Source organism: Lissotriton helveticus, chromosome 2_1 (assembly GCF_964261635.1).
Source record: "Lissotriton helveticus chromosome 2_1, aLisHel1.1, whole genome shotgun sequence".
NCBI classification, from domain to species: domain Eukaryota; kingdom Metazoa; phylum Chordata; class Amphibia; order Caudata; family Salamandridae; genus Lissotriton; species Lissotriton helveticus.
Window position 1 is genome coordinate 602,209,297 of NC_136059.1, and position 18,483 is coordinate 602,227,779.

The 18,483-nt window shown below is 52.2% G+C and overlaps 1 protein-coding gene across 4 annotated transcripts in view; it reads left to right on the forward strand.

The window, feature by feature from the left end:
- The window catches only part of RAD17 (RAD17 checkpoint clamp loader component), a 564,733-nt gene extending 554,360 nt beyond the window's left edge, over nt 1-10,373 (forward strand). For all 4 annotated transcript variants that reach the window (XM_078675299.1, XM_078675297.1, XM_078675300.1 and 1 more), the window contains exon 17: nt 9,657-10,373. In XM_078675299.1, coding sequence (XP_078531425.1) covers nt 9,657-9,912 — 256 coding nt within the window. In that variant the 3' untranslated portion in view covers nt 9,913-10,373. The remainder of the gene's footprint in view (nt 1-9,656) is intronic.
- Nucleotides 10,374-18,483: the final 8,110 nt, after the last annotated feature.

Sequence of the window (18,483 nt, forward strand, 5' to 3'; positions counted from 1 at the left end):
CCCAAGGTCTCTTTCTGCAGTGCGGAGAGCCTTGGTTAGATCTATTCGCCACCAAAGAGAACGCGCAATGTCATCAATTCTGGGCGTTGGAATTTCCAAGGTGGCACTCGCTCGGCGACGCTTTTCGTCGCGAGTGGAGCTGCGGGTTGTTGTATGCCTATACCACTTCTGCCCTGAGTGCTGAAGAAGATTCCGCGCGACCGGGCCCAAGTCATACTTGTGGCTCCGGATTGGGCACGAAGATACTGGTATCCCGAGCTACTCAGCATGGCAATAGATCTCCCGATCCGACTGCCTCTTCAGGAGGATCTCCTGTTGCAGCAGGAGGGTACGGTCCTCCACCCGAACATCTCCAGCCTCCACCTCCATGCGTGGAGATTGAGCGGCAACAGTGGACAGCTTTTGATCGTCCTCCCGAAGTCTGTGATGTCATTCTGGCAGCCAGGCGTCCTTCCACTAAGACGGTATATGGCTGCAGGTGGAACAAATTTGTGGCATGGTGCACAGCAAAGGCTGTTGCATCCCCTTCCTGCCCCTCTTTCTGAGGTCCTTCTGTTCCTACTATCCTTGGCCCAGCAGGGCTCTGCTCTGGGCCCTATCAAAGGTTATCTTTCGGCCATCACCGCTTTTCTAAGGCTTCCAGATCAGCCATCTCTCTTTAAGTCCTCGGTTGTTAACCATTTCCTGAAAGGCATTACACACACGTTTCCTCCCGTGCCTTTCATAATGTCTCAATGTGACTTAAATCTTGTCTTGACCTATCTGATGTGCGCTCCTTGTGAGCCCATTCATAACTGTCCATCTGAAAGAGACACGTTAGTGATAGATTCCTTACCTTAGAATATCCCCAGGCGTCAGACTGGATCTGGAAATTTTTGCGTAGCAATACCCCTGCGCGTCGGTAGGTGTCGTACGCGGCTCCACGTCCATCGTCGGCGTCGTTAGCGCCGGAATGACGTCGTCGGAGTACTTAGACGCCGCCCATGCGCGCTGACGTCAGTTCTTCTTTTTTCCGCGCCAGCTAGCGCAGATCCGGAGAAGCTCTACCCCTAGTCATTTTTTGGCTAAACTTTTTGATCTTTTTCAATCATTTCTTTCTTGAGTCTTCGACTCTATCTGTGCCGGTAGGGATGCCCGGGTTCAAGCCCTGTTCGAAGTGCGACCGACTAATGTCGGTCACGGACCCCCATCGCCGGTGCCTGAAGTGCTTAGGTCTCGACCACGACGACCGCACCTGCTCCGACTCCTGGGCCCTGACGTCAAAGGCTAGGCGGGAGCGGTCCCGCAAGCGGCTCGAGCTCCGGCAGTCAGCCCCGCGCCATTCCAGGTCCCGGTCCCACGGGAGGTCGAGGGACCGGTCGCGGGGTCGGAGTCCCCGCAGCTCCGGGAGTGGACATCGGTCGTCGGGATCCAAGTCCTCAGGTAAGAGGCATGAAAGGTCGGAGCGGCATCATCCCTCCTCCGACCCACCCCGACGCTCGCACGATGCGGCCGGGGGTTCGGGCGACACCGCCCACGCGGCTCCAAGAGAGTCGCAAGCGTCGCCGCCTGCCCCACACCTTCGGGTCCCTGGGCACGGCGCGACGCCGGAGGAGGTCGAGCGGTATCTCATGGCCATGAGGTCCCTCCCTCCTCAGCCGGGCCCCGCGGCGCCTCCGGGCTCAGCGGTCCCGGCTGGAGGCCCTAGCGGGTCGGGCGCTTCGGCCCCGACGCCGCCGGGTGCTTCGGCCCCGGTCCGCAGGACCTCACTGGATCCGCTTCCGGATCCGGGTCGTCGCCGGTCGACCTCACGACCTCACCGGCGCCGGCCCCGAGGGTGTCGCCCCCGGCGCCCATTGTGGACGCCGTCCCCAATCCTCCCTTCGGTCCGACTCTGGCGCCGGAACGCGCCGTTGGGCGCCGCTTCAGACGGCCTTTGGAGATTTCTATTTCCATGAGGAGGTCCAGTCTGTTGACCCTGGGTTCCAGGAGACTGGTGACAGAGGTGATTGGGAGGGGTCTGAGGACACTCTGGCACAGGAGTGTCAGTCTCAAGAGGACTGGACATATGAGCTTGGGGAGGCCAGTGATATTGACACCTCGCCAGACACTGGATTTGTCTCCCCTCCCACCGTGGCTACGGAGGAGGGGGCTGCTTACAGCGTAGTGTTGACGAGGGCGGCCAAGGCCTTGGGCCTTGAGCTCCCCGTCGCGGCCGTGAGGACTAACCTCCTCACTGAGGTTCTTAAACCGCAGGCAAGCTCCAGTGAGCCTCTGCTGCCGTTTAATGAAGCCTTATGTGACGTTCTGGTGGGCACTTGGTCCAACTCCGCCACAGGTCCGCCTGTGGATAGGAACGTGGCCAGACACTACCGCCCGGCTCCGGGCGACCCTTGCTTTTTGTCCACCCATCCCACCCCCGAGAGCCTGGTTATCCAGGCCTCTACTTCCCAAACCGCATTCCCGACGGCCCCGCCCGATCGGGAATCCAAGAGATATGAACAGTTCGGAAAGAAGGTGTTCTCGTCCCTAAGTTTGGGTCTGCGGTCTGTCAATACCGCGTGTCTCTTGGGCCGCTACACTCACACCCTGTGGGACACGGTTGCGGCCGTGCTGCCACAATGCCCGGAGGAGGTCCGGGCTAAACTCGCCCAAGCCCTTGTTGAGGGTCGAGATGCGGCACGATACTCTATCCGGTGTGGGCTGGATACCACGGACTCACTGGGCAGGGCGATGGCAACGACGGTGGCGGTTCGACGCCACGCCTGGTTGAGGTCGCCAATTTTTCGGCCAATGTCCAGGCCACTCTTCTGGACATGCCGTTCGATGGCCGTCGCCTTTTTGGCGACAAGGCAGACCATGCGCTGGAGCGCTTTAAGGACTCCAGGGCTACGGCCAAGTCCTTAGGCCTCTCGGCCACGCGCCAGAATACGGGTGCCTTTCGCTCCTTTCGTTGCCACGGAAGGGGTGTCCCCACACGTGCTGCCAGCCACGCACTGCAAAATGTCCAGCAGCGCGGTGGCGGCCGTGAAAACCGCCGTGGCGGCGGCGGTCGGGGTCAGCGGCGAGGCCAGTCCACACCTCCCTCCGCAGCTCCTGCCTCAAAACCTTCCGAGTTTTCAGGCCCAAGTGACGCCTGTGGGAGGCAGGGTTCGCCATCACCACTCCCACTGGCGCACTGTCACATCGGACAGGTGGGTGCTGCAAATCGTCCGAAGGGGCTACTCCCTCCCCTTCGAGGCGACCCCTCCAACCATGCCAACGCAATTCCACCACGTGTCGGGGGATCACTTGCAACTTCTGCCAAGGGGGCCATCGAGCGCGTTCCTGGGCCAGAAGTAGGGTGTGGATGTTACTCCCACTACTTTCTGGTGCCCAAGAAGGGCAAGGGGGGCCTGCGCCCTATCTTGGACCTGCGGAACGTCAACGGCTTCCTCCGACAAGAGAAGTTCAAGATGTTGACTTTGGCTCAGGTCTTAGCTGCCCTGGACCCCGGAGACTGGATGGTAGCGTTGGACTTGCAGGACGCTTATTTTCACATCCCCGTCCTGCCGGCCCACCGGCGTTACCTGCGGTTCACGGTAGGCCACGAGCACTTTCAGTTTACCGTGCTCCCCTTCGGCCTTACCAGTGCCCCACTGGTGTTCACGAAAGTGATGGCAGTGGTCGCAGCTCATCTGCGCAGGTTAGGGGTGTCAGTCTTCCCCTACCTCGACGACTGGTTGTTGAAGGCGGGCTCGCCCCAGACAGTCGTCAGCCACCTCCAGACTACGGCAGACCTCCTGCACTTGCTGGGGTTCTCCATCAATGTGCCGAAGTTGCACCTGTGTCCCTCTCAGAAGCTCCTCTTCATCGGAGCGGTTCTAGACTCGGCACAGTTTCAGGTTTACCCTCCCGACCAGCGGGTTCGGGATATTCAGGCTCCGATTCCAATCTTCCAGCCTTTATCCCGAGTCTCGGTCAGGTTGACGCTGCGGCTTCTGTGACTGATGGCCTCCTGCATCCTTCTGGTGCATCACGCCAGGTGGCGGATGCGGGCTCTGCAGTGGGACCTGAAATTTCAGTGGGCCCAGCATCAGGGCAACTTGTCCGATCACGTCTTGATCTCGGAGGGCACTGCGAGACAGTTGCAGTGGTGGCTCACGGACCGCGATTGGGTCAGTGGCAGATCCCTCTCCCTACCCCACCCGGAGCACGTAGTTGTGACGGACGTGTCCCTCCAGGGCTGGGGTGGCCACATGGGAGAGGCGGAGATCAGAGGACTCTTGTCTCCGGCGGAGGCCCGGCTCCACATCAACCTGTTGGAGTTACGGGCGATTCGTCTAGCACTGAAGGCATTCCTCCCCTCTGTCCGGGGGAGTGTAGTGCAGGTGTTCACGGACAACACCACTGCCATGTGGTACTGCAACAAACAGGGCGGGGTGGGGTCGTGGACCCTATGCCAGGAGGCTCTGCGCCTCTGGCAGTGGCTGGAACGTCAGGGCGTGACCCTGGTGGTTCAACACCTGGCAGGTTCTCTGAATGCCAGGGCGGACGAACTCAGCCGTCGGTGCATGATGGATCACGAATGGCGTCTGAGCTCGGACGTGGCGCAAGGCCTCTTTCAGCAGTGGGGAGAGCCTTGGTTAGATCTATTCGCCACCGAAGAGAACGCGCAATGTCATCAGTTCTGCGCGTTGGAATTTCCAAGGCGGCACTCGCTCGGAGACGCTTTTCGTCGCGAGTGGAGTTGTGGTCTATTGTACCCCCTTCCGCCTATACCACTTCTGCCCAGAGTGCTGAAGAAGATCAGGCGCGACCGGGCCCAGGTTATCCTTGTGGCTCCGGACTGGGCACGAAGATACTGGTATCCCGAGCTACTCAGCATGTCAGTCGATCCCCCGATTCGTCTGCCTCTTCGGGAGGACCTTCTGTCGCAGCAGCAGGGGACGGTCCTCCACCCGAACCTGTCCAGTCTCCACCTACAAGCTTGGAGATTGAGCGGCGACAGTTGAGGCCATTTGACTTACCTCCCGAAGTCTGTAATGTCATTCTGGCAGCCAGGCGTCCCTCCACAAAGTCGGCATATGCCTGCAGGTGGAACAGATTTGTGGCATGGTGCACAGCAAAGGCTGTGGACCCACTCTTTGCCCCCCTTTCTGAGGTTCTCCTCTTTCTTCTTTCTCTTGCCCAGCAGGGCTCTGCTCTGGGCACTGTCAAGGGCTACCTTTCTGCCCTTTCTGCCTTCTTAAGGCTACCTGATCAGCCTTCTCTGTTCAAGTCCCCTATTGTAAATAGATTTCTTAAGGGCATCACACACATGTTCCCTCCTGTTCCCTTCGTGATGCCCCAGTGGGACTTGAACATTGTTCTTACTTTCCTGATGTGCGCTCCCTTTGAGCCACTTCACAACTGTCCTCTTCGCCTTCTAACTCTGAAGACGGCTTTCCTGGTTGCCATCACCTCTGCCAGGAGAGTGAGTGAGCTCCAGGCTCTTTCTTGTACTCCACCTTTCCTTTCTGTCCATCCGGACAAGGTTGTGTTGCGTACTAAGCCATCTTTCCTGCCCAAGGTTGTCTCGGCCTTCCACATCGGGCAGTCCATCACATTGCCTACCTTCTTCCCGCCTCCGCATCCCTCTAAAGAGGAAGAGCGGCTCCACCGTCTGGACCCAAAACGTGCGCTCTCATTCTACTTGGATCGCACACGCCAGTTCCGGGTGGATGACCAACTCTTTGTTGGTTACGTGGGCGCTAAGAATGGGAAAGCGGTGCACAAGCGGACCATTTCTCGGTGGATCATCTTGTGTATCCAGGCATGTTACTCCATGGCTAAGAAGGAGCCCCCTGTTTGAGGGCTCATTCCACTCGGGCCACGGCGACTACTACTGCCCTGGGCCGGGGAGTGCCCTTGCAGGACATTTGCCAGGCAGCTACGTGGGCCTCGCTGCACACGTTCGCAAGACACTACTGTCTGGACAGTCAAGTCCGGAGGGATGGCTTCTTTGGCCGTTCCGTCCTCCAGGACTTTCTGGTGTGATTATTGGTTCGCAGACCCACCACCGGGGTTGGTATTGCTGGGGTATCTATTCTAAGGTAAGGAATCTATCACTAACGTGACTCTTTCAGATGCACAAGTTACTACTTGTGTAACAATATATCTGTAAGAGACAATAGTTAGTGATAGATTCCTTACCGACCCACCCATCCTCCCCGTTCTGCAAACCGATATCTAGGGTTAAGGTCATCCCCTTTCAGGGCCCTAGTTTCTTGGCACCAGTGTTGGTTCTATCATGGCTCTGCGTATCTGGCGCGGAAAAGCTGTGTATCAGAACTGACGTCAGCGCGCATGGGCGGCGTCTAAGTACTCCGACGACGTCATTCCGGCGCTAACGACGCCGACGACGGAGGCGAAGCCGCGGACGTCGCCTACCGACGCGCAGGGGTATTGCTACGCAAATATTTCCGGATCCAGTCTGACGCCTGGGGATATTCTAAGGTAAGGAATCTATCACTAACTAATGTCTCTTACAGATATATCGTTACACAAGTAGTAACTTGTGCGTTACGTCTTCTCACTCTAAAGACAGCTTTCCTGGTAGCTATCACCTCTGCCAGAAGAGTGAGTGAGCTCCAGGTTATTTCTTCGAAACCTCCTTTCCTTTCTGTTCATCCGGACAAGGTGGTTTTAAGGACCCGTCCTTCTTTCTTGCCAAAGGTTGTCACGCCCTTCCACATCGGGCAGACCATCACTTTCCCCACCTTCTCTCCGCCTCCGCATCCTTCAAAAGAGGAAGAGAGGCTCCACCATCTCCACCCAAAACATGCGCTCTTGTTCTATCTGAAGCGCACACACCAGTTGCGGATGTATGACCAGCTCTTTGTTGGCTACGTGGGTGCCAAAAAAGGTCAGGCCGTGCACAAATGGACCATCTCTCTTTGGGTTGTTTTGTGCATCAAAGCGTGTTACTCGTTGGCTAAGAAGGTGCCTCCTGTGGGGCTGCGTGCCCATTCTACCAGGGCAATGGCGGCCACTACTGCCTTGGAACTCGGCGTTCCCTTGCAGGACATTTGTCAGGCAGCTACGTGGGCCTCGCTACAAAAGTTTACCAAGCATTACTGCCTTGACAGTCAAGTCCGGAGATACGGCTTCTTTGGCCGTTCTATTCTCCCTGACTTTCTGGTATAATCTTATTCGCAGACCCACCACCGTGGTTGGTATTGCTGGGGTATCTATTCTAAGGTAAGGAATCGATCACTAATGTGTCTCTTTCAGATGCACAAGTTACTACTTGTGTAACGATATATCTGTAAGTGACATTAGTTAGTGATAGATTCCTTACCGCTTCACCCTTCGCCCCCGTTCTGCGAACTGGATACTGGAGCACTTGCAGCAACCAAGACTTGTTAGTGTCCAGTCCGGACACCACCCCTGCCTAAATCAACCTGCATGACAATGGGACTTTCAGGAACAACCAGGCTCACACCGAGAGTGGCCCTGCTGTCTCCTTTTCCTGCCCTCTCCTGGCCAAACCAAGAACTACGAGAGCCTCCAATGCAATTGAAGAGCCAGCCAAACACCTGTGCACCCGAGCCCCACAGCCCGGGTTCACGACAACCAACTGGGCCCCCTTGTTCTAAAGAGCTTCACGACCCCTTTGGGTTCTGCCAGACTTCTCCCCAAGTCACGCCTTGAAGCCTTTGTTTTCATGTGCCCATTGCTTTCTACGATATAGAGCCCGAGGCTAGCAACCCGAACCGCACCTCTGCTCCTGGACTTGCTAGGGCAGGTAAACTAAAACTGCTGGTGGCTCTTTAGACCTTGGCCACTAGCACCCTAAGTTCCAAAGGGCTCCCCCCCGAACTGCGACTACAAGTATATGTTTGCAGTATGTCTTTCCTCCCATAAGATAACATTACCATGTCCGAGGCTCATACCTCAAAAAACGTTGTTTGTGTATTTTCCTGTTATTTTGTAAAATCCATAACACCAAAAGTACTTACCTAAATCCAATGAGCTTTGTGTCTAAAATAATATAAAAATCGGTGTTAGTTTTCGAAATTGATCTCTGATTTCTACGAGTATGTCTCATTTATTGACCCTGTGTGTGCAACAAATGCTTAACACTCCCCTCTGATAAGCCTAAGCTTCTCGACCACACTACCACAGTAGAGCACTCAGGATTATTAAAGTAAGCCCTGTAGATCAATACGGGTTGTCTGCACTCTTTGCATGGTGTGCCCCTACGTTGGCCCACTACATAATGGCCCACTACATAAAAAGACAGCTTCCTAGACTCAGTAGGACCTCAATCTAGTTCTCACTTTTTTGACGTGTTTTCCTTTTGAGCTTCTCAACAACTGTCCCCTCAGGCTTCTCACACTAAAAACAGTCTTCTTGGTGGCAGTACATCTGCCCATAGAATGAGTAAGATGCAGGCCTTATCATCTAAGCCGCCTTACCTCTGTCTATCCTGGCAAAGTGGTGCTCCGCACTAGAGCCTCCTTTCTGCTGAAAGCGGTCACCCCATTCCAGATAGGTCAATTGATCAACTTGCCTACCTTCTACGCTCCTCCACATCCCTCTAATGAAAAGGAGCAACTCCATCGTCTGGACCCAAAAAGAGCGTTGTTGTTAGACCTTGACCTGACACGAGAGTTCCGGGTGGACGACTAACTCTTTGTAGGGTATTTTGGTGCAAAGAAATTTCGGGTGGTACAGAAGCCAACCATCTCTCATTGGGTCATGCTCTGCATCAAAATCTGCTACACATTGACTAAGAAGGAACCTCCTGAAAGGCTTGCAAGCTCATTTCACCAGAGCTAAAGCTGCGGCGACTGTGTCCATAGGGATGGGCACTTCATCTGTTCGGTCCTGCAGCACTTTCTTGTGTGAAATTGATCCGTAGACTGACCACCAGGGATAGTATTGCTTGGCCATCTTTTTTAATGTAGTGAAATCTACAGCTAGAATTCTGTATCAGATGAACAGTTACTTACCTTCGGTAACGCCTTATCTGGTAGAGACTATATCTAGCCGCAGGTTGCTTACCAAACCACCCATCCTCCCTGCTCTGTGGCCAGATATCTTAGGGCAGGGCTGATCCCTTTCAGGGCCCTAGTTTATCCACACCAATGTCAGTGTTTTTCATGGCTCCCTGCGTCTGGCATGGAAAGTCGTGAAGTCTAACTGATGTCAGCGCACCAAGGTGGCCCCTATATAGGTGCCCCGGGCGATACTTTGGGCGCCAACAACTCACGCAGAGCCAATCAATGCCACCTACCAGCGCGCAGGGGTACTACTAACAAAAACACTTCAGTATCCAGTTTAACGCCTGGGTAAATTTAAGGGTGAGGAATCTGTGGCTAGACTAGTCTCTACCAGATAAGGTGTTACGTAAGGTAAGTAGCTTGTTCTTCAAAGCTCTCAAGTGATCCTCGTGTAGGGAGCTACATCAGCTTAACCTCACTTTTGAATTGAATAATGGTAACTTTCATACCCAATGTTAATCCACCATGGTCAGGTAATGCTCACAGCTTTGGCAGGTTAGGGTGCCTCCTTTACACTTGTGGTAGTACCTCTCATTTGGTTGCACCATTTTTCAAGAAATCAGTTTTGAATTTGTAATTTTTTTCCCAGTAGTTTCTATGTTTATGTTTACTTTGTGTATTTGACCGCTCCAATTTGCTCCCGAACAGGTTGAAGCTTGAAGCTCTTACTGACATGGATTCTGGAGTCCCTGATCTCGACAGTGAGGATGAGGAGGAACTCAGTGGAACACCATCAGAAAAAGCACTTGAACATACGAAAAATCAGTCACACGAGGAGGAATCATCACCCCCCACTGGCCAGGTGGGAGGCAGTGATCTGCCTTCCAGTCAGCCCCAGCCCCCTGCAGCTAGAGCTGTCATGGAGGAGGATGAGGTACAAATAGAAGAGTATGATAGTGACTGAATTTTTGACCACCAACTGTTTGGCGGGCCCACTCAGATTGAATGGAAGAAAAGCAATCAGTGGAGTTGCTGATTGGTTAAAGGACTTCATTTTTGCTGCACCCAGTGTCATCTAGTAAAGGATGGAAAGGCAATGGTCCTGCAGCATTAGAATCAGAGGTTGACTTCCAAGCTGCTACAGTTTATATGTTCAAGAGAAGGATCAGAAGCACACGTTTTACAGTTGTTAGAAACAAAAGCCATTTTATTGTAATGCCCCACCAACTGAGCAGAGCACCTCTTTTTGACATACACTTGATATAATGTCTAGGATATTTATTTTAATGCAAGTATATGACAATTGCTCACTTCATATTTGCTATTCTGAAAGTTGTCATGAAAAGGAAAATGTGAATTGTACTGAGTTTAAATTTCAACACTTAACTATTTAAGATGTAAATAAACAAAATGCTGTATTTCTTATATTTTGTTTTCGTTTGAATGCACAATTTGCTACTGTTTGGTTCTGTTCATAGCTTGTTTGGGTAAAAACGTTCTTAAAATATTCTTTGTGCTCTTTATTAATATTTTTATTTATTTGGGGCATTTGATACAGCACATACTATCTTTGTAGAACTAGTGGTGCGCAAACCAGAATGCGACTAGAGGGATGTGGTAGCATATAACTGAGACAGTTAAAGACTTCACACCCTACAGTTGGATTTTTTTCATTACACATATTTTATGTTGCAAATTACCAACATTTGGCACATGTAGATGGAGTGATATGACCTGAATAATAATTATTTGATCAAGCTTTGAAGCCAGGATTAGAACCTAGATCTCGTGGTTTCACTTTGGCACTTAACCATTTCTTCTTTCTGAAATCTAGAGTACAATAAAAATACACAAGCCATAGGTATGAAAAAGTGTTTTCATTATAGATTGTGCATGAAGACCTGGAGAGGTGGCAATTGAGCCTGAGCAACAGTCATTGCCATTGCATTACTGATCTTGAGTAGGCGACATGGATCACATGTGGCATTGATAAAAACAAATGTTTGACCTGCCTAAATCACTTATGTTTTTCGGACTCTATAGTTGTTTGTTGCAAACTCATTTCTGGAGTTAACATTTTCTTTACAAATGTGTTGTGGGATGAAAGACATGTATATGTGTGATATTGTTTCTAATTTTGTCCTGTTGCTATGTTTCCACCTTTGCAAAGGTTTTATGGACCTAGGATAACTATACCAAACAGTAGCTTAACAGTACGCTGCCATGAAGAGAAACGTATTCATTAGTTTTCTAAAAATGCCTTACTGAGAGCGAGATCAAAGAGGAAGAGAGTCCCAAAAGGCAGGTACAATCGAAGAAAAACTTCTGCTAATTAGACGCTCTCATTTGGAACTTTTCAGTAACAGCAGAGAAGGTTTATCTTGATGGACTGTATACTTGACCCTTTTACTAATAAAGATGGGAACATAATTGTACAGGCATCAGTAAACCGCACATACAGACCTTGAACGGGAAGCCAATGAAGTGAGGACAACAAAGGTCTGGCAAGGCAGAACTTGAGGTAACCAGTCACGAGTCTTGAGTCTAGTTTTGGATTCCTTGGATCTGAAACAAAAGAAATTTGGGAAGAGCATTGTACGAACGTTTTCATTGCCAATGCCACCTGCATGATGTCCTGCATTATTCAAGGAATAATTCCCCACCTCTGCAGAGATCTTGGGGGCAGTGCTCTCCTCGGACTCAAACGGAAACACCACATCTCACAGCAAGATTGAAAGAGCCCATCAAAGGTAGCTATATAGATTGGTTGTAGTGTCAATCCAAGCACTCATACACAGTTTTGTCACAGGTTAATTATTTTAGACTGTAGCTCAAATACGGTAATCTCTTTTTTGTGCCTGGCCTCTTATCTATGTTTTTGTATACATGTTTTCTCTTTTCAGTTTGGTTTATAGTTGGCCAATTACATTTTTGTCTTGGTGTTTTGTTTTTATACATCAGCACACTTTCATTTCTTTTACATGTTTGTGCTGCGCATATGCTTCCATTTCTGAGTCTGTGCATGTTCTTTCCATTTTAGCTTGATTGTGCTTTCTTTTTGGCCCTGGAAGTGCTTTCTTGTTACCTTTGTTCTCTATATGCTTTCTTCAATTTCTGTGCGAGGTGCTTTCTTGTTAATTTATTGGTTGCAGGTGTTCTTGTTTTTGTGCACGGGGAGGCTTTCATTCTATCAGTTAGTTCAACGTTACTGTTTGTAGGGAATCATTTGTTATTTTTTTCTGGGGCATTTATTTGTCATTGGCTTTTTCAATATCTACTTTTCATGCTGGGATTTTTTTTTTGTTTCATCTCGTTGTTAAGGCTGACTTGATGGTGCAGTTGTCTGTATGACCTATTGTTTACAATGCTTTGAAATATAAATAGAATAGGCTTTGGCTCCACCCAGGCAAGTAGTTTCCTGTTACTTCAGGCTATTAGCTTCCTATGGAGTGCTTGCATTGCAATGCATAAAGGACTATTTTACATCTCAGTAGTACCCTAAATCATCACACATTACAGCCTTTATTTCTTTGATGCTTTATATTTAGACCGCGATCCTTTTTAGGTCTGGCTTGAAAGCGCAACTGTCACAACACTCACTGGGATTTTAGAAACCAAAAAGGAGCTTTCAGGAGAGATCCAAAAATGTGATGCCAAGCACTGTGTCACTGAACACCATCAGAAAGTGCATAACAACTGGTCTTGGTAGAAATTGATGACACAGATCCAAGACAGTTCCAGTGAAAGGTCATCTTCACATTCCAAGTTGTCTATTAAGTACAAATCGAAAAGAAACATAAGTCAAAGCATGACGCTCTCTCTTCTCACCATTCTTGTCAGAAGAATTCTAGAGGATATAAGGTGCCTCTCAATCTCAGTGCCAGTCCCCTACAGAGGAACCGATTTCACAGTTTATACCGATAAACCCACATTTCCAGGTCCCTCGGCCACACCCTCACATGTTGAATTGAAGCCTTCAAGGAAGGAATGATACACATAGGGGTCGATTATGATGGCGGACGGAAACCGGATCCGTCCGCCACGGACGCGGCCAAGATACTCCCAACCGCGCCGCGGAGAAACCGCCGTTGCGATTAGGATAAAAATGTCATGAAACTCCGTCCGCGGCGGACGGAGTACAGCAAACCCCGTCCGCGGCGGACGGAGTACACCTGAGACCGCCGCAAGCGGACGGAAGCTAAGAAACTCCGTCCGCCGCGGACGACCATGACCGCGGGAACAGGCACAGCCACCGCAATACCTGCGGATGCTTCGTCCCCGCGATTAGGATAGCGCCGCCAGTGCCACGGAACTCACCCCCATCCACGACCGCTGCGGAAACAATGCAACGAGAAATCCAGCATCCCACAGGAAGCCCTACACGGACACCATCCCTACGTCAAACCAATTCACAAATGGCTGACGGAAATAAATACAAAACACACTACACAGGACACCCACCCACCTGAAACACCCACACCAATCACAAGCCACAATGACAACCCCCCAAGCACCTACTAATCCAGTCAAGTCAACACACCCACCTAGCACCTGACTGCCATCAACCATTGGGACACAACCACGACACAGACTATAAAATTACTCCCACCCACTACCACAGTCCTTTGCATCACAGCATAGCTGCTAGCAAGAGGCCCCAGACGACGAACAGCAGAGACACATTGCACACATGCAACCACCACCCAAACACACCCACCATACAAACACTCACCACACCATTCCTACACACCACACACCTGCACCTCCCAAAACAACCAACCCACACCTTGAGCACCACACACCATGGCACCCAAAAAAACAAAACAAATTCACCGACACAGAGTTGAAGGTCATGGTGGATGAAATCATCCGTGTTGAACCCCACTTATTCGGAACACTAGTCCAGCAGACCACCGTGGCCCAGGAAATCACATGTGGGACAGGATTGTTACTCGGGTGAATGCGTCAGGGACCGTGCCAAGGACAAAGCACGAAATCCAGAGGCGGTGGCACGACCTAAAAACCAGGGTCAAAGGCATCCGTGCCAAAAATCATCTACGAGCAATTCACACTGGCGGCGGCACACCCCCGGAGCCCATACCCTACACTGATTGGGAGGAAAAGGTGCTGGGCATACTGCACCCAGAGAGCCTGGAAGGAATTGATTAAGGAGAAGAGGCTGGTAAGTAAAAACCAAGCACCACGAGCACATAGACATGGCCTGCCACACACAACAGAGAAGAAAAAGCTCCCAGGCCCTAACCTATGCATGTGGGCTACATACTCACCAACATGTAAACGACTCCCAACAGGCCCCCATGTCCACAGGGAGGGTGCTGGGCTGTGGGGTGTGTGTGAGAGGTGGGTGGGGTCTGTGAGAGACCAGCACTACAACTCCCAACAGGCCCCCATGTCCACAGGGAGGGTGGTGGAGGGTGGGGTGTGTGAGAGGTGGGTGGGGTGTGTCAGAGACCAGCACTACAACTCCCAACAGGCCCCCATGTCCACAGGGAGGGTAGTGGGGTGTGTGTGAGAGGTGGGTGGGGTGTGTCAGAGACCAGCACTACAACTCCCAACAGGCCCCCATGTCCACAGGGAGGGTGGTGGAGGGTGGGGTGTGTGTGAGAGGTGGGTGGGGTGTGTGAGAGACCAGCACTACAACTCCCAACAGGCCCCCATGTCCACAGGGAGGGTGGTGGGTGTGGGGTGTGTGTGAGAGGCGGGTGGGGTGTGTCAGAGACCAGCACTACAACTCCCAACAGGCCCCCATGTCCACAGGGAGGGTGGTGGGGTGTGTGTGAGAGGTGGGTGGGGTGTGTCAGAGACCAGCACTACAACTCCCAACAGGCCCCCATGTCCACAGGGAGGGTGGTGGAGGGTGGGGTGTGTGAGAGACCAGCAGTACAACTCCCAACAGGCCCCCATGTCCACAGGGAGGGTTGTGGGGTGTGTGTGAGAGGTGGGTGGGGTGTGTCAGAGACCAGCACTGCAACTCCCAACAGGCCCCCATGTCCACAGGGAGGGTGGTGGGGTGTGTGTGAGAGGTGGGTGGGGTGTGTGAGAGACCAGCACTACAACTCCCAACAGGCCCCCATGTCCACAGGGAGGGTGGTGGAGGGTGGGGTGTGTGTGAGACCAGCACTACAACTCCGAACAGGCCCCCATGTCCACAGGGAGGGTGGTGGGGTGTGTGTGAGAGGTGGGTGGGGTGTGTCGGAGACCAGCACTACAACTCCCAACAGGCCCCCATGTCCACAGGGAGGGTGGTGGGGTGTGGGGTGTGTGTGAGAGGTGGGTGGGGTGTGTCAGAGACCAGCACTACAACTCCCAACAGGCCCCCATGTCCACAGGGGGGGGGGGGTGTGGGGTGTGTGTGAGAGGTGGGTGGGGTGTGTCAGAGACCAGCACTACAACTCTCAACAGGCCCCCATGTCCACAGGGAGGGTGGGGGGTGTGTGAGAGGTGGGTGGGGTGTGTCAGAGACCAGCACTACAACTCCCAACAGGCCCCCATGTCCACAGGGAGGGTGGGGTATGTGAGAGACCAGCACTACAACTCCCAACAGGCCCCCATGTCCACAGGGAGGGTGGTGGGGTGTGTGAGAGAGGTCACTGAAAAGTAATGTATGCCAATCAAAACATGTCATGTCCAAAGTATTGATCATCAAAACTTTCCCCCCCACAGGTGATCGCAATTTGACTGGTGGAACCAGCAACCCGCCGCCACATTCTCCTCACTCACATCCAGGACTCTCTGGGGACGATGCCACAGCCAGCTCCGGTGCGGAGGAGGAAGCGGGCCAAAGCACACTGCCAGGGCCATCTGGCACACGGCAAATCCCTGCCTCCACAACTGTGGCCTGTGTCACTCCTGCAACACCTGCCACAGTGAGCTGTAGAACCACCACCACCACCTCCACCACCACCACCACCATTACCACCACTCCTGCCTGTGCCACCCTGCCTGACCCACCGCTAGACGCAGGGCCATCAACATCCCAGGCAAGCAGGGAGAGTGGACAGGAAAGGAGAGAGCCGAGGCAACATCCCCCAAGCAGGAGTACCTCACACCGGTGAGCTGGGGAAGGACACCCACCCCATCCTGCCGCTGAGACACTGGAAGCCCTAGGCAGAGTCCAGGCTTCCTATGAGCGTGGGCAGGGACATGCTGATCGTGCACACCAGGACATGGTTGATAACACCAATGTGTTGCGGGCCATTGACAGCCGCTTTGGCCAATTAGTGGACCTCGTGGCCCAGCACACAGCACTGTGGAGGGTATGGTTAGAACGCAACACCCCCCCCCCCCCCTCAACCAAGTGTCCAGCCGCCACGGTCATTAACACCACCGCCACCTGTGCCCCTGGAGACGGATGTGGCCCCTCAGCAACCTGGCCCACAAGCTGACTCCGCACCGCCTCCAAGACGGAGGGGCCGTCCCAGGCTGGATGGAGGGGAGAGCAGTGGGGATGCTCCATCTACACGCTCGAAGAGGGGCTGACAATGACTCTAACACTGCCTGAGGCTGCCATCCACCCCCAAACTATCCTGTCCCACCACGCCAAGTATTGGCACAGGTCTGCTGGACTAGCCGGACATCACGCATTGTGGTGTCAGCACGGACATTTCATCTACCATGACCTTCAACTCACACTCCCCCACCCAACACTCACTTGTATATATCCACCAGCGCCAATGCACAACCTGTAAATAAATTTCCGTTACACACTCAATGATGTGTTGACTCCATGTTTATTCACATGATTGTCTCAGAAACAGACCTGGCCAGGTGCAGGGAACCATATCGTACAGAATCCTGCCGCTGTGGGAGTGACCTAGGGAAAATCAGAGACCGCAAACACACGTCAGGTAAGTGATTCACAACCATCACAACACACAGCAGTGTAAAATTCCACAAATCACACCCATCACAAAATCAGTGGATGAGAGGACACACATCATGGAGACTTGCATGTCCAGATAAATAAACACACACACATGCAAACATAACATACCTGACCAGGCAGCTGATGAACACCACATCCACACACCACCAGCAAACATACAAAACGCATAGTCAACCGGCACATGAGGTAGTCACTCACATTCAAGAGAAATAGCGATCAATGAGCTGACGCCTCTGGTCCACACCTTCCTCCTCAGCACTATCCTCATCAGTCGACATGGGTGGGATGGGAGGCCAAGGAACTTGTTCGTTTTCAGGGTCCAAGATCAGTTCAATGTTATTGTGCACTGCCAGGTTGTGGAGCATGCAGCAGGCAATCACGATCCTGCATACTTTGCCTGGTGAGTAAGGCAGGGCCCCTCTGGTCTTATCCAGGCACCGAAACCTGGACTTTAGCAGTCCAAAAGTACGTTCCACCACTCTACGTGTCCTTCCATGGGCATCATTGTAGCGCATTTCACCCGCTGTAGTTGGATTACGTATGGGACTGAGGAGCCAGGGCCTGTTTGGGTACGCCGAGTCGCCTATGTAGGGGGATGACAGACACAAATATCACAACCAGATTTGGTGGGTACCCCATGCCACACATAGATTACAAATGTCCCCACATCATACTCACCAACAAGCCACGCATGTCCTGGACGCAGATTAGCCATCCGTTGGGGGACAATGCTGCTGCGCATGATGTGGGAGTCATGTGCGGAGCCTGGGAATCTTGCACACACATGGGAGATGATGTTGTCGGCCAGGCACACCACCTGCACGTTCAGCGAATGAAAGTGCTTCCTATTCCTATATACCGGCTCACGTGCCCGAGGTGGAATCAGAGCGATATGTGTGACATCAATGGAACCCACTACGTGTGGTATCTGGCCCAGTGCATAGAAGTCTGCTTTGACTGCTGCCAACTCTGCCGGCCGTGGGAAATGGATGTAGTCATCCTTGTACAGCATCATGGCTTTTAGTACATCCCGAAGTACCATGCTGAACATTGACTGTGACATCCCGCCGGCATGTCCAACTGTGTACTGAAAGGTGCCAGTAGCAAAAAAGTGTAGTGCCGCCATCACCTTAGCTGTGGGTGTAATGGAACCAGGATACGTCCTTCGTGGCTGCAGATGAGGAAACAATTGGGCTACAAGCTCCATCAATCTACGTCGATCTAGCCGGAATTTCCTGATCACCTCCTCGTCAACCATATCCTCCAGCACAGTGTATGGGCGATGGACATTTGGAGCCCTCCTGTGTGGGAGTAGACGTGATATAAGTCAACTTACAAACAAGGCATGGCTGTGCAACTCCATCACATGTAAGCCAACACTAGCAAGAAGATAAATGTTGTGGACAATAGTCATATGTGTGACATGTCAGAAAGTAACGACAATACGGAGTGCCCTATGAACAATGTGCTGCCACTAGCAACATGAAGTGCGTCAACTTGTACAATGCAACGTAGTCTCATGTCAACATTACTGCCAAGAAGACATGTTAGGACCCAATTTTGTAGAAGCCACATCACAGACACACATGCACATGCAAACACAACACAAGAATGCTACACACACTCCAT